Consider the following 15,876-nt stretch of genomic DNA (forward strand, 5'->3'; position numbering starts at 1 on the left):
TCGCTGATATTGCTAGTATCACTCAGCCCCCTGTGAATAGCAAGCAACCATCAGGGTGCCAACGATTCATTGTTAGGCTGATGGTCTCCCTTAGCATATTTGGCAAACTGGTTGATCCACTGTGAGAAGGTGCTAACTGTGTTTAATATGTCCTGATGCATGCTCCATCACACAGGTAGAAAAATCTTAAAAAGTTAAATCAGGTCCTCTGGGCGTGTTAAAAAAGTAAAAATAAAAGGTAGAAACATTTCGTCTTTCGTCCGAAAGACTTCCTCAGGCTGAGGAGCTGCATTCAGCTCAGCCCTATAAATAGTGCCTCCTCACAGTGGACCAACCGTTTGTTGTTGATGAAACTAGCTGCTCACATGTTCAAGGAGGACCATCAGCCTAATGATGGATTGTTAGTACCCTGATGGCTGCTTGCCTTCACCGGGGGCTGAGTGATACTAGCAATAACAGCATTGTAAGAGGGGGACAGTTGAACCCGGAGGCCTCCACCTCTGTTTAAAGATGGATGGTTTCTTTTCACAAAGATGGCCTCCTTTACTCCTCTCTCAAACCATCGTTCCTCTCTATCAAGGATGTGAACATCTTCATCCCTGAAAGAGTGACCGCTGGTCTGGAGATGAGTGTAAACCGCAGAGTCTTGGCCTGAAAATGTAGCTCTTGAGTTTAATATAGCTCCTCATATTGAAGAAGTCTTTTGGATGAAAGACAAAACATTTGTATAATTTTTTATTGTTTAAACCCATCCAGAGGACCCAATTTAACTTTGTTAGATTTTTCCAAGTTTAATTTTTGCTTATGATAAACAATGGAGGATATATTTGACATACATTTATGAAGTTGCTACTTATTTTTAAGTGTTCTTTTGATGTAATTGATGTTCATGACCAGATATACTAATTCCTCCTTTGCATTTTTTAGGTTCCTGGAATACAAGGCAGGGCAACAGAATGATGTCACAGTCACACAGCCATCAATTTCATTATTTACGCAGAAAGTGCAGCTCTACAGCCCACAATCACCAAGGCAACAAGCCATCAGTCAAGCCATTGTCCAAGATTTGATCATTGGGTGTTGTCTGCCTCTCTCACTTGTGGAAAACAGTCATTTTAAACACTTTCTTGAAGTTATGGATAGTAAATACACACCAATCTCTAGAAAAACGGTTTCTGATAGACAAATTCCAGAGTTGGTAATCAAGGTCAAGGACACTGTTTTGGAGAAACTGAAGACCCAGTCATCTGTGTCATTAACAACTGACCTCTGGTCTGATCGCAGGCTACGCTCCTTCCTTGGGGTGACCGCCCACGTGTGCTACAAATCAAAGGATTCCTATGCACTTGAATCCTACCTGCTGGACTGTAGGCGTTTCACAGGCATACATACTGGAGAGCACATTGCGTCTGCCTTTGAGGAGATCACAGAGGAATACGGTATCCATGACAAAACTAGCTATATCATAACAGACAATGCTGCCAATATGAAATGTGCTTTCAAAGTACACATGCCCCAATCTGATGACAGCGAGAGTGAAGAGGAGCATTTAGATGACGAGCACCTGTGGGAGGACATTAATTCTCAGGAAGACACCGAATTACCCTGGTCATCTGGTGCACGTCTTTCCTGCTTTGCACACTCTCTGCAATTAGTTGTGAATGACGGCATGAAGGAGGTCAAGGCCATTTCTCACACAATAGCCAAAACATCACGGTTCACCACCTTATTGCATAGCAGTTCACAATTCAAAGACAAGTTTGAGGCTACGTTTGGCACTAATAGGACCAGTCCAGCTGCAAACACAACTCGATGGAACAGTATATTTAAACAAGTACAGGCCTTCACAGCTCTGGACCACAAAGCCCTGAATGAAATGTGCAGCAAGGATCACGAGGAGTTGGTGTTTAGTGCCCGTGAGTGGAACCATCTGAAGGAACTGAGTGCAGTTCTTGCTCCATTTTCTGAGGTAACAGACCTGACAGAAGGGGAGAAATCAGTTACCATTAGTATGGTGGTTCCAACTGTCCTGGACTTGAATACACACCTCCTCAAGATGGAGGACACTCGAATGCAGTGCCAGTCATTGGTCAGAGCCCTCCAGCAGTCTCTGGTGAAAAGATTTTCTGGAATCTTTTTAAAAACAAGCATGGCCAAAGACAGTGGAAGAGAGGAACCTTTTAACCACAATGTTTACTTCTTGGCCACCATGCTGGATCCTCAGTTTGGCTTAAGCTGGGTGGACTTAGATGTTACCAATGGGGGAAATTCAACATCAGTGAAAAAGTTCAGAGATGAGCTTAAGAAGACACTGACAGGTCAGTATATATTTTCTCTGCTGAAAATAAATGTCTTATTTGCAAAATCATAAATCCTAAAATATTTCAAATTAGTTGTCTATAAAAGCCTTAACTAGTCTTACAGTGGAATTCATAGTCTTCATTTCATCTGTTTACTTTTGTCATAAAAACATATTTTGTACACTCTGAGCCTATTGAAACAGATATTCTTTATATTTAGGCTGGTAACATGCCTATTGTACACAATCCTGACTCACTTTTATATTAAATGGGACTGTACTTATATAGCACCTTTCTATCTTATCAGACACTCAAAGCACTTTACATTACAATCTGTGCCTCATTTACACATTCATACGGCACTCTATTAGATCTCTACAAAGCTAATTGAACAAATCATTCAAAGGAGACTAATCAGAGCTTTATCACATTCATACACTGATGGGACGCACATCGGAGGCCCCTAATAAAAGGTCCTAAACGTATTTAATTCAACTCTGATATGTGCATATCCTTTTAAATCTAACTCAGTCATTGTGTTTGTGTTTTTCAGAAACATTGATCTTAGAGGTGGAGAAGATGATGGACATGAAAGAAGACACGTGCTCAGAAGTTGTGAATGTGGATCCAGCCGCAGCCAGTGATTCGCCACCAAACAAATACCCTCGCCTTCTGTCCCGCTACAAGGCATACAAAAAGCACAGCTCAGACCAGGATTCAAGCATACACACACAGATAAGGACATACTTTGATGCCATCCGTGACTTTGACACAGACAATGCACTTGTCTTCTGGGCAAAAAACCACACTAGATTTCCACAACTGCACAATTTGGCAATGAAGGTCCTATCAGTCCCTGCCTCCTCTGCACCAGTGGAAAGGGTTTTCAGTCGAGGAGGCATTTTAATGAGACCCCATCGTGCACGTTTAGGCCACAGAATGTTGCAATCACTCATATTTCTTAAATGCAATGAAACACTTCTTTAAACTCCAATAATCAGTTAGTCATCTGGACAGTTTTTTTTTTTTTTTGTGGAAAGACTGACGTTTTGCCCTCCGGGGGCTGTCCTCTCCCCCGTCGACTCCTTCCAAAATGCAGCCACAGCCAAAGTGGGATTTTTTTTAAGTAGTTATGCATCGGGCAAACTTTGTGTTGCTTTGTATAGCTGCAACGTTGAAATTGATTAGCCTCGTGGTTTTCTTTCTGTAGTAGTTTTTGTTCACATTCCTGGCTGCCTGCAGTGCAGTTATTTCTCTGAAACTTTATGAATATGAATAAGCTACTAAGTTTTCTTGGGTGATTTTTATGATACTGTGTTTTTTTTTCTTAATGTGCCTTGGATCATACAATGGAAGATCCCCAAGCAAATACACAAGTCTAAATGAAAATTAAACAATTTTAGAAAGTAACTGACTTCAAGTTTCCAATTTAATCCTAAAGACTGCATTTATACTGCCCAGTATTTCATGTTGACTTCAAGAGACCAAAAGAAGGTAAATGCATCTTGAGTTTTGTTTTATTAGGATCAAAATGGGTCACTTAAATTAGAGTTTAAATAAATTAAAGTAAGCATGCACAAGTTGTGTACAAAAGACATTGCAGTACAAAATTCATTTCACAAACAACACTGTTTAAAAACGTAAAAACATTACTGTCTGGTAAAATCATCAGTTTTGACACATTAAAAAGGCTCATAACTTTATAAAAATATTTTATAATAACATTTTATTTATTTATTTATTTTATTTGTGGATTTGGTCTCGAATTGGTCTCGCCCTCCCTCGGTCTTGGTCTTGTCTTGGTCTCGGACTTTAAAAGTCTTGGTCTTGTCTTGGTCTCGGACCCTAAAAGTCTTGGTCTTGTCTCGGTCTCGGTACACTCTGGTCTTGACTTGTCTTGGTCTCGGGTTAGGTGGTCTTGACCACAACACTACAAGCAGGTCAGTGGGGATGTCAGCTCCAGTTTCCTTGCTGGACTGGTATGAGAGAAGAAGAGAACTCATCATCGTGATGGAGCGACCAGTTCCTGCTGAGGACCTCCTTAAATACATAGAAAGAAACGGAGGTACCCTCAAGGAAGACGAGGCCAAGGTAAGCTGATGGACAAGCTTTGGGAGTTTGTGTGTAATTCAGAGATGTTGTCAGTCATTCTGCTTTTTCATGGTTTCATGTTGGTTGGAGAGTCAGAACGTAGAACATGTCACACCACCACCCTGGCTTCTTCAGCTGCTGACATTCACATGTTCTCGTCTTTCAGATTATACTAAAGCAGCTGCTTGATGCTGCCATGCACCTTCAGCGTGAAAGCATCTTTCATCGTGACATCAAGACAGAAAACATATTGATTGAAACCGGCTCCGAATTCACAAGACTTCGCTTGATCGACTTTGGAATGAGCTGCATGGATAAATATGGAACCAGCTACTCTGATTTTTATGGTAAGATTAAGTTTAACTTGAAAATAATCTGTAATTCTCATGTGCCTTTTAAAACTAGAGCCCCTCTACCTCCTCATTGTCCTTCAATTAATCCCTGTTTCAACCATCTTTCAGGCACCGCTCTTCACGTCCCTCCTGAATTGTTGTTTCAGTTTACGTATAGTGCTGAACCAACAACGGTTTGGCAGCTCGGAGTGGTCCTGTTCGATGTTCTCCACAAACGAGCGTTCAGCTCCGTGATGTTCCTCATCAGAAAGATTAGGATCAGTTACCGTCTCTCTGAAGGTAAGACAAACACTTGTGCTCATGTCTCACAGTTACACACCAGATAATCCTGTAGAAATGAAACTGTACATGTAGACATGTTGTTGGACTGTACTGCACAGATTTCAGAACCAGAACCAATCTGGAGTTGGCAGTACAGACACACCGTTAGTCCCATGTCAGTAGGGGTGGGCACCACGTTCAACTTAATGGCAGTCTACTGTAATCCTAATCTTTGTCATGTTTTCCCTCCAGATTGCAGAGATTTACTGAAGAGATGTTTGAACATGTTCCCAGAAGAGCGTCCCACCCTGAAGGAGCTTCAACGTCACCCTTGCTTCACGTGAAACACACACACACATTTGTAAAAATTCATGGGCTGCATGGTGGTAGTGTTAGCACTTTGCCTCACAGAAAGAAGGTTTCCGGTCTGAATCCCAGCTGGGGCCTCTCTGTGTGGAGTTTGCATGTTCTCCCCGTGCATGCGTGGGTTTTCTCTGGGCGCTCCAGTTTCCTCCCACACTCAAAAAACATGCTTGTTTTTGTGTGTCAGAAACAACTTTGAAAAGATTAATTTTATCCCCTTTTGTCTGTTTTTTCATGTTGTTTTGAGTTTTAGGTGAGCGAGAGGATTAACAGTCCCAGGGCAGCGCCGAACCTTTCATGACATCACACACCTCAACAAAACGTCACACCATCCCAAAGTAAGTAATGATATATTTTTTAATTTACATAAATAAATAAAATAAGGTTATAAATTTGTGTTTTTTTAATGTATACATATGTATGTATGTTTTATTTTTACCTTACATTGACTAGCTAATATTTTAAAATTATTTACTGATATTTGTGTATAGATTTTATTCCCTGTGAACAAAGAACGATGCATTTAAAAAAACAAAGTTCTTTAAATCGAGGGTTCCCAACCCTGGTCCTTGAGGAACACCATCCTGCATGTTTTAGTTGTTTCCCTGCTCCAACACACCTGATTCAGTGATTTAATTACTTCCTTCTCTTCTGCACAAGCCTGTAAATCACCCATTGATTAAAATCAGATGAGTCGGAGCAGAGAAACAACTAAAACATGCAGGATGGTGTTCCTCAAGGACCAGGGTTGGGAACCCTCGATTTAAAGAACTTTGTTTTTTTAAATGCATCGTTCTTTGTTCACAGGGAATAAAATCTATACACAAATATCAGTAAATAATTTTAAAATATTAGCTAGTCAATGTAAGGTAAAAATAAAACATACATACATATGTATACATTAAAAAAACACAAATTTATAACCTTATTTTATTTATTTATGTAAATTAAAAAATATATCATTACTTACTTTGGGATGGTGTGACGTTTTGTTGAGGTGTGTGATGTCATGAAAGGTTCGGCGCTGCCCTGGGACTGTTAATCCTCTCGCTCACCTAAAACTCAAAACAACATGAAAAAACAGACAAAAGGGGATAAAATTAATCTTTTCAAAGTTGTTTCTGACACACAAAAACAAGCATGTTTTTTGAGTGTGGGAGGAAACTGGAGCGCCCAGAGAAAACCCACGCATGCACGGGGAGAACATGCAAACTCCACACAGAGAGGCCCCAGCTGGGATTCAGACCGGAAACCTTCTTTCTGTGAGGCAAAGTGCTAACACTACCACCATGCAGCCCATGAATTTTTACAAATGTGTGTGTGTGTTTCACGTGAAGCAAGGGTGACGTTGAAGCTCCTTCAGGGTGGGACGCTCTTCTGGGAACATGTTCAAACATCTCTTCAGTAAATCTCTGCAATCTGGAGGGAAAACATGACAAAGATTAGGATTACAGTAGACTGCCATTAAATTGAACGTGGTGCCCACCCCTACTGACATGGGACTAACGGTGTGTCTGTACTGCCAACTCCAGATTGGTTCTGGTTCTGAAATCTGTGCAGTACAGTCCAACAACATGTCTACATGTACAGTTTCATTTCTACAGGATTATCTGGTGTGTAACTGTGAGACATGAGCACAAGTGTTTGTCTTACCTTCAGAGAGACGGTAACTGATCCTAATCTTTCTGATGAGGAACATCACGGAGCTGAACGCTCGTTTGTGGAGAACATCGAACAGGACCACTCCGAGCTGCCAAACCGTTGTTGGTTCAGCACTATACGTAAACTGAAACAACAATTCAGGAGGGACGTGAAGAGGGGTGCCTGAAAGATGGTTGAAACAGGGATTAATTAAAGGACAATGAGGAGGTAGAGGGGCTCTAGTTTTAAAAGGCACATGAGAATTACAGATTATTTTCAAGTTAAACTTAATCTTACCATAAAAATCAGAGTAGCTGGTTCCATATTTATCCATGCAGCTCATTCCAAAGTCGATCAAGCGAAGTCTTGTGAATTCGGAGCCGGTTTCAATCAATATGTTTTCTGTCTTGATGTCACGATGAAAGATGCTTTCACGCTGAAGGTGCATGGCAGCATCAAGCAGCTGCTTTAGTATAATCTGAAAGACGAGAACATGTGAATGTCAGCAGCTGAAGAAGCCAGGGTGGTGGTGTGACATGTTCTACGTTCTGACTCTCCAACCAACATGAAACCATGAAAAAGCAGAATGACTGACAACATCTCTGAATTACACACAAACTCCCAAAGCTTGTCCATCAGCTTACCTTGGCCTCGTCTTCCTTGAGGGTACCTCCGTTTCTTTCTATGTATTTAAGGAGGTCCTCAGCAGGAACTGGTCGCTCCATCACGATGATGAGTTCTCTTCTTCTCTCATACCAGTCCAGCAAGGAAACTGGAGCTGACATCCCCACTGACCTGCTTGTACTGGTCTGGAGCTTTAACATGGTCGCTACCTCTGCAGAAAGCTGCCTTCCATTCTCATCCTGAAAAATCACAACAAAAAACTGAGGGTGAGGGAAAATAAGCCTTTAAATCATTTCTAAGCCAGCAAGGAGTTAGTTTGCAGATTAAAAACAGTCAAAAAGTGCTGCTCACTTACCGTATGTTTGCAGTAAATGTTTTTTTTGGGGGATGTGTTTGATCGCCACCTACAAGATACAACAGATACTTTGATTAAAGCTCTCATCATATTGTGAATGTCTGGAATATGACGGCGTGTGTTTGTAATATTTACCGGTAAGTTGTCGGCTCTCCGATAACCAGCAAATACTGCTCCACAGCCTCCTGCTCCGAGTGGACCCTGTTCCTCGTATTTGATCTTAAAGTCGACTAAAAACACACAAACACATTTTGGGTTTAGAGTACATGAGAATAACATTAGCAATCGTTTACTGATGTTACATTATCTCTAGTGAGCGCTCCATCTTGGTTAGAAGTGTTTTAATTGTGAGTATCTAACATGAAACCAAACATTAAGAACTAAACACTGACCTGTTTGGGCTTTGACGGTATTTTTTTGTTTGTCCGTCTTTTGGGCCTTCTTCCTGTTAGTTGGTTCCACCACATTAACAGCCTTCCTTTTCTGGATTCTCTTTCTCTTGTGTCCTTCAGAAGGTTGGTAATGTTTGATGTCATGGCTGCTGGATCCTAACAAACAAAACAAAAGTATCATTAGCATGTTGTTCTTATGCACTTTCAAATTCAGTCAAATAAAACTTTGTTCTGGTTATTCCTGTAATTTGAGGAAATTATTGTCTTTAAATCTGAATGCCAACAATAATATCATTATACTTTACATCTAATATGTAAATAATTATATGTATAAATCTGTACCACTGTCTGTTGAGGAAGAAGCAGCCTCTTCAACCAGTATGCGGTCCAGTTGTCCCCTTTTCTTCTTGACTGGCCGTGGTACTTTTCCACCGTCAGTCATTTTTCTCTTGGTTCCCCTCGTTTTTTTGGAGACCCTGGTTTCTGTGGAAGGTCCAGCTTCACAGACCCTGGCCTTTTCTCTGGGTGTCTCCTCATCATGAGTGGCTTTTCTTTTAGACGCCACTGTCCTGTTGCTCCCTGGTGACCCTGTGTTTTGTCGCCTTATCCCTCTGTCCATCTCTGCAAATGAGAAGATACATGAGACGTGTTAGTTCTATTTCGTATAGGCTTCGCCCTTTAAGGCTGTCGCTTAGTGGGTTTATCCCGTTATGCGGAGCATTGCACTGAAAAATTTAGTCCACGCCCACCTGCTGTGTGTGCCCCCACCCGGTCCGTATAAATTATGTTAAGAGCGGGAAATCGGCTCCCATTTTTTCTTCAGCGAGCTAATAGCACTGTCAGAAGAACAAAGAAGGAAAATTGTGTAGATGACCAACCTTTGTTAAGGATGCTTGGCCCGGCAGTCGACCTCCGGTCGTCCGGTGAGTTCTCCTCCCCGAGGAAAAGCTGACGAGCAGTCTTATTTCAAGGTAAGCGCCGAGGAGTATTTCTCAGTGACAGGTCACTACACGCTGGACAACGCCATCTTGTAATTTTCCTCTTATCGCCGACCCTCGGAGCGAATCGGATGGTTCCTCCGGGACAGGCAGCGCTCAGCTGCAGCCCCCCGCTGCTCATTCCCTCCTGGAGAGCGTAGTGTCGGTGGAGGGGGGCTGAGTGAATGCTCACCCCATCCCACCTCGTTTTCGCATCGGCGATCACACCGCTCCCGGCCGAAGGCGCCATCAGGGGTTGCCCGGCGTAGCCCAGGAGGTGGCTGACATGAAGGGACCCTTTTTTACGTCCTACGCCTTTCCTGCCAGTTCGGATGATCCGGCGGGAAGGTTGTTTACTGGGTTCCATTCCGGCTCACCGTCTTGATCCATATGGCCTTGTGTTCCCAACAGGACGTCCTACGGGCGAGGCCACAGACAAGTTTTTTCTTGGTAGATTGGGGGAGCCGGTCTCCGCAGTCCGCACCCATCTCCAGAGCAGGGGTTCACTGAGCGGAAAGTCCCTCCGTGCCCCCTGGAGCCGAGCCTGATGGAGGCTTTATTGGAACAAGATGTCGAGGTGGACCAGCGTCCCGTGCCTCCGGTTAGCATAACCGAGACGGTGACACCGCTCTCCAACTGAGCTCACCAGCATGTGTTCCACACGGCCGCAGCGAACAACACATTACGCTGTTGGCGTACACGTTCAGAGGCGGGAAGAGACGGTGGCCCTCTGTCCTTCGGCTCACTTCGCTCTTGTAGCGGCTGCTTGCTAACGACGCTGCCGGCCCCTGCAGTACGCTCTGTCTACAGGGCAGCTGACGTCATCCTCAACCGGTGCGAACTCTTTTGCTGTCTGCCGCCCCGCATCACAGCCGGAGAACGAGGTCCCAGAGGTTCTCCTGGCTCGTCACTCCACCTTCCTCTCAGGAGAGCTGCAGGAGCTTTGTTGGAGGTCCTCTTTTCATCAGCGAGAGATCATTTCAAGATGCTCCACGGCTGCACAACGCCTCCCCAGCTCTGCTACGCCAGCCCCTCCCGTCAGACGTCCCAGGCATCCGGAAGTTCATTTTTTTTCCCGGACTTCGCCAACAGGGGGCCCTCCAGGACAACAAACAGAGCTTAAAGGAAGGTAACCAGGTGTCGGGTTGCTGGAGGTGTGTTGATGACACTGTGAAATAACATCATTTTATGATGAAGTGTCCTTTGGCCAGGCTGTCAGCATGGTTTATCTGACAAGCGGCCCCATCACACACACTCATCACGAATGAGCCTTTTTAAGGTTGTTTTTCATTCACTGTCAGCGGTGCCGATACGCGCTCCCGCTGCATGAAAGCGCGCACGCAGCTCTCAGCGCCCGCCGTTCACGTCAACGTTAACGTGAGACCACGGTACGAGCTCAGCAACGTATCTCGCTCTCGGCAGAAGCGACACACGTTTTTTCATTGCAGTGGTGTCAAACGCGCGCTCCCGCGGCGTCAGCAGTTTCACAAGCCTCACAGCGGCTCTGCTACTTCATCCTCGAAGAAGGTTTTCTGAATTAATACTGTAGCTCGTGGAATCACTGTGAAGTTCACGTGTCTTGCAGCCACGAATGAACGTGTTTCTGCAGACCGAGCCAGTGGTAGCCTCGCTTCACCAATGCCGCGCGCTGCTTCCTGACCGCACCAGTGCCAACGCGCGCTCCCGCGGCGTCAGCAGCTCCACAAGCCTCACAGCGGCTCGGCTCATACATCCTCGAAGAAGGTTTTCTGAATTAATATTGCAGCTCGTGGAATCACTCAAAAGCTCACGTGATTCGCAGCAAACAATGAACGTGTTTCTGCAGACCGAGCCAGTGGTAACCTCGCTCCACCGATGCCGCGCGCTGCTTCCTGACCGCACCAGTGCCAACGCGCGCCCCCGCGGCAATCCTGGCTTAAGGCATCGCATGAATGAGGACGCACACACACGACCCTTCAGGGCACGTCGGCTCATACGTGCACCCGCTTCTCGAGCGTTACACGGAGCAGCTGCACACAACGTGAGCACAACTCAGATGAGCTGCTCCCCGCAGCATCAGCAACACACAACGTCTTGCATGCTCGGGGACGCGCGTGTTTTTTCTCTCTCACTCAGCGCGCTCCAGCTCACATCAGCATGTATGTGAGTTTCACAGCATAAATGCGTGCCCGCTTTATAGCTTATAAACGGGTGGCAATGAACGCGCGCTTCCAGACGGATGGGCGAACCGTTTTCATCCGGGATTCACGCTGCAGTTCAGCTCAAACCCCGGTGTGGAGGAACTCTGTGACGTTTTTTTCTGTCATTTATGAACAGATCTCGTCCCCTCTAGCAGAAGCTCAGGAAATTCTGTTTTAAATGTAATTTCTAGAGTCTCAGAAGGAGAGGAAAATGCAAGGTCCCTCTCTCATCACTTCCTGGTCCCAATGAATTGGAAAGATGAGATTTATTCTAGATCGTCAATTTCTGAACTGTGAGAAACAACACTCCATTATGCACCCAAGCCGCTTTAATTCTGCTTTATCTGGACACCTGCTGCTGCTGAGCAGCTTGTACAGACAGGTGGCAGCAGTGCAACTCACGTGAACCGGTTGAGTGATATCAGCTGTTTTCCATCAGCAGACCTACGTCACACACATTTAACAAGCTGTGGGGCCGCTGTGGCTCTCCACACAGCAGCTCTTTTAAATGTTTTTGGAGTGTCGCACGGGATCTTTGAATGTGACTCAACACTGACCTTGAGCTGCAGAATCATCAGGGTTTTTGATTCACACAGACAGCAGTGACTGTTGCATACATACTGGCAGGAGATGTATGCGTTTCAACCCATGTGCCACATTGTGAGACAGATGCTGTGTGGGGCACACCCAATCTGCTCTCCATTGGAGTGGGTACATCTCATGTATTCCGAACAGGGGGCGGATGTGATGCCCAAAGACGGTCTTTTGGGGCACGGGGACCTGGGACTTTCCACCCAGAGCTATGGCTCAGACACGGTAGAAATCCTGCCAGCGTCTGTGGACGTGTAGCAACACGAGAGAACGCTCAATGTCAATTATAAGTATCGTGGAGCCACGGGACGATCCACCGCTGGGTGGACGTGCCTGCTCACAGCCTGTGGTCGTAATGCCTTTTCACCTTCTTCTCTCCCTCTGATATCACTGTTTTCTGAACCGAGCTCAGGAGGAGGGACTGGCAGCTCCTCTGCCCCAAGTGCGTGAACGCATCATGGTTCCCAGGCCTACGACATTTGTTATCAGGGTGCTTGTGGAACCTGCCATGGAGGGAGGACGCTCTCCTCCAGGCGGGAGGAACGATCAGGAATTAATCAGAATAGGCCAGCACCTGTGGTTTGGCCGCTGTGCGGATCTTTTTGAGAGAATGGATCTCTCTCAAGATGTAGTGCGTACGATTCAGGAGTCACGTGCTGCAACCACCACAGCGCTGTTCACATCAAGTGGTCAGTTTTTTCAACGCTGCTGTACAGAGAAAGGCGTAGAAGCCACTTCATGTCCACTGGACGACATGCTGTCGTTTCTGCAGCAGTCGAGGGACAGAAATCTGGTGTCCAGCACGACTATCGTATGCTACAGCCGTGTTTTCTTCTTGTCTCAAAGTTGTCGGAGACAGAACAACCTTTAATCATCCTCTTACGAAGCATTTTGTCTCAGATTGATATAGCAGCTGTGGGCCTGTTTGTGACACGAGAAACGCTCAGTGTCAATTATGCGTTTCTCTGAGCCCACGAGACGAACCACCGCTGGGGTGGATGCGTTTGCCCACAGCCCATGGCCCAAAATGCTTCTGTACGCGTTTTTCTCCACCTCCTCTGATCTTATGGTTCTTGAACCGAGCTCAGGAGGAGGGATTGACAGCTCTCCTGGTGGCCCCGAACGCGTGAGCGCACCATGGTTCCCAGCCCTGCAACGCCTGCTGTCGGGGTGCCCGTGGAAACTGCCGTAGAGGGAGGACGCTCTCCTCCAGGCAGGAGGAGCGACCAGGAGTTTCCCAGAAATAGGCCAGCACCTGTGGGTCTGGCCGTTGAACGAATCCACTTAGAGAGGATGGGTCGCCCACAGGATGTAATGCGCACAATTCAGGTTTCACGTGTTGCATCTACTACAGCGATGTACACATCAAAGCGGACAGCTTTTCAGCGCTGGTGTACAGAGAAGGGTGTAGAGGCCACCTCATGTCCATTAGGTGGCATGCTGTTCTTTCTGCAGCAGCTGACGGACAGAAATTTGCATCCAGCACGTTTAAAACGTACGCTGCAGCCATCTCTTCCTGACACGAAGGTTTCTGAGACAGAACAGGCTTAATCATCTGCTGATGAAGCGTTTTCTAAAAGGTGTACAGAGACGCAGGCCTGTCTCACACCCACTTGTTCCACAGTGGGATTTAATACTGGTTCTGCAGGTCCTGATCAAAGCTTCATTTGAATCTTTGGATCAGGTTCCACTTAAATTCTTGTCTCTTTAAAGAGCCCTGCGGCTGGCTTTAACATCCGCTAAGAGTGAGTGTTTTATCTGCCCTCTCTGTCGCTCCGTCATGTCTCAGAATTCAGGCTGACGGCAGCTCAGCTGATTTTAGACCAACCCAGCTTTTATGCCTAAAACATCACGAGCTCTTTTAATCAAGAGCGATATCGTTGGAGGGGTCATCCCCCCCCTTTCACACAGATCAGAAGAAGTAGCGTCTTTTTATCTCCTCTGTCCTGTGCGGGCGTTGACGTGTTACATAGCGTGCACAGCTGCAATGCGTCAACATTTGTTTGTGCATTATAAAGATGCATCTGCAGGTCGACCGTTATCCACCCAGTGCTTGTCACACTGGCTATGTGAGGCCAGGTTCTGAAGCCTACAGAACATCAGATTTAGAGCCTCCTGTCAACCTCAGCGCACACTCGACCAGGGGTATCGCATCTTCGACTGCTTTGCATAACTGTATGTCAATGCAGGACATTTTGCACTGTGGCCGCGTGGTCAACACCCTGCTCATTCATTCGCTTTTATCTAGGTGATGTGACGGCCGTTCCATGACACATTCTGTCCTTAGTGTTTACAGAATGAATATTGTTGTTTCATGGAACTCCGTTTTACTCACATCTGTCTGCATGCATTACAGTGTGAGATGTTATCAGTCACAAGTTGTGACTGTTATTTTGGTTCTATTGTCACTAATCAGTTCACGACTATTGTTACCAATCAGTTCATTTGATTAATAATCAGCTCTCCTGTTATTATTAATCTGTTCATACGGTTCAGCCGTAAACCGGTTGGTTCATGGCTCTTTTCAGCGTTTTTCCCTCCCCGTTGAAGTTTTCCGGGGCGTTCATGCATTCAGAATGCATAGTTACACAACATGCATCTGTGCATGGCCACATAATTACGCAATGCGTAATTACGCACCTGGGAGCTGAGTGATTAGACTTTTTTGGGCAAGCTTCTGCTTCATACGGTGTTCGAATGGACCCAGTGAGGCGAGGACAACATCCGCTTCGCCCTTAACCCACTAAGCGACAGCCTTAAAGGGCGAAGCCTATACGAAATAGAACGTTGGTTACGTACTGTAACCCCAGATTCTATGAGTATAGGCGTAGCCCTTTAAGCGTCGGGCCTCACTGGCTCCTAAATGGCTGAAGAAAAAGCTATTTTTGGGAGCCGATTTCCCGCTCTTAACGTAATTTATACGGACCGGGTGGGGCCCACACAGCAGGTGGGCGTGGACTAAATTTTTCAGTGCAATGCTCCACATAACGGGATAAACCCACTAAGCGACAGCCTTAAAGGGCTACGCCTATACTCATAGAATCTGGGGTTACAGTACGTAACCAACGTTTGTACTGAATTATTGACAATGAGTTATTTTTGTAATTTTTTTATAATTACTCATATTTATAAATCTACCACTGTCCGTTGATGAAGAAGCAGCCTCTTCAACCAGTATGCGGTCCAGTTGTCCCCTTTTCTTGACTGGCCTTGGTAGTTCTCCATCGTCACTCATCTTTCTCTTCACTCCTCTGATTCTTTTGGCCTGGTTGCAACTTTGTCCAGGCTCTGTGGAGACACTGGTTTCTGTTGAAGGTCCAGCTTCAGAGACCCTGGCCTTTTTTCTGGGAGGCTCCTCATCATGAGTGGCTTTTCTTTTAGATGCCACTGTCCCAATTCTCCTTGGAGACGCTGTTTTTTGCAGCGTTATCCTTCTGTCCATCTCTGCAAATCAGAAAAATCAAGAGACATGTTAGGTATGTAATGTGTAAAGCTAATATCTAAAAAAGTTAAATCTGGTCCTCTGGACATTCAAAAAAAACAAAACAAAGCAAATCAACAAAAAAATGTAGAAACGTTTCGTCTCTCATCCGAGAGACTTCCTCAGTCTGAGGAGCTGTATTCAGCTCAGTCTCTTAAATAGCACCGTCTCAGGGTGGATCAACCAGTTTTGCTGCTGACAACCAAAACCAGCTGATCACATGCTCAAGAAGGACCATCAGCATAACAATGGATCATTAGCACACTG

At 45.4% G+C, this 15,876-nt stretch overlaps 2 protein-coding genes across 2 annotated transcripts; one reads left to right on the forward strand and one right to left on the reverse strand.

Annotated features, from left to right (window-relative positions):
* The first annotated feature begins 1,510 nt into the window (after window positions 1-1,510).
* Window positions 1,511-5,695, forward strand: LOC119429327 (serine/threonine-protein kinase Chk2-like). Its single transcript, XM_037696980.1, has 6 exons — window positions 1,511-2,318; window positions 2,854-3,060; window positions 4,213-4,391; window positions 4,558-4,738; window positions 4,853-5,023; window positions 5,258-5,695. The coding sequence occupies exons 1-6, from the start codon at window positions 1,511-1,513 to the stop codon at window positions 5,347-5,349; spliced, it is 1,638 nt and encodes a 545-aa protein (XP_037552908.1). The 3' UTR covers window positions 5,350-5,695.
* A 645-nt stretch (window positions 5,696-6,340) lies between these two features.
* LOC119429326 (serine/threonine-protein kinase pim-3) lies at window positions 6,341-15,610 on the reverse strand. Its single transcript, XM_037696979.1, has 10 exons — window positions 15,267-15,610; window positions 8,723-9,001; window positions 8,381-8,536; window positions 8,124-8,218; window positions 7,989-8,037; window positions 7,654-7,872; window positions 7,307-7,487; window positions 7,022-7,192; window positions 6,700-6,787; window positions 6,341-6,423 (listed from the first exon to the last, which is right to left on the reverse strand). The coding sequence occupies exons 3-10, from the start codon at window positions 8,522-8,524 to the stop codon at window positions 6,420-6,422; spliced, it is 951 nt and encodes a 316-aa protein (XP_037552907.1). The 5' UTR covers window positions 8,525-8,536; window positions 8,723-9,001; window positions 15,267-15,610; the 3' UTR covers window positions 6,341-6,419.
* Window positions 15,611-15,876: the final 266 nt, after the last annotated feature.

The sequence above is a fragment of the Nematolebias whitei genome, unplaced genomic scaffold (genome assembly GCF_014905685.2).
Source record: "Nematolebias whitei isolate Nwh7 unplaced genomic scaffold, NemWhi1 Nwh_scaf_485, whole genome shotgun sequence".
Lineage (NCBI taxonomy): Eukaryota > Metazoa > Chordata > Actinopteri > Cyprinodontiformes > Rivulidae > Nematolebias > Nematolebias whitei.

Bases quoted from the DNA above. Each gene is read 5' to 3' on its own strand.
- LOC119429326 (XM_037696979.1), bottom strand. From the start codon at position 8,524: ATGACATCAAACATTACCAACCTTCTGAAGGACACAAGAGAAAGAGAA. The intron at 7,873-7,988 runs GTAAGTGAGCAG...GTGATTTTTCAG, and splicing joins ACATTTACTGCAAACATACG to GATGAGAATGGAAGGCAGCT. The intron at 7,193-7,306 runs GTAAGATTAAGT...ACCATCTTTCAG, and splicing joins CAGCTACTCTGATTTTTATG to GCACCCCTCTTCACGTCCCT.
- LOC119429327 (XM_037696980.1), top strand. From the start codon at position 1,511: ATGCCCCAATCTGATGACAGCGAGAGTGAAGAGGAGCATTTAGATGAC. The intron at 4,392-4,557 runs GTAAGCTGATGG...CTCGTCTTTCAG, and splicing joins TCAAGGAAGACGAGGCCAAG to ATTATACTAAAGCAGCTGCT. The intron at 4,739-4,852 runs GTAAGATTAAGT...ACCATCTTTCAG, and splicing joins CAGCTACTCTGATTTTTATG to GCACCGCTCTTCACGTCCCT.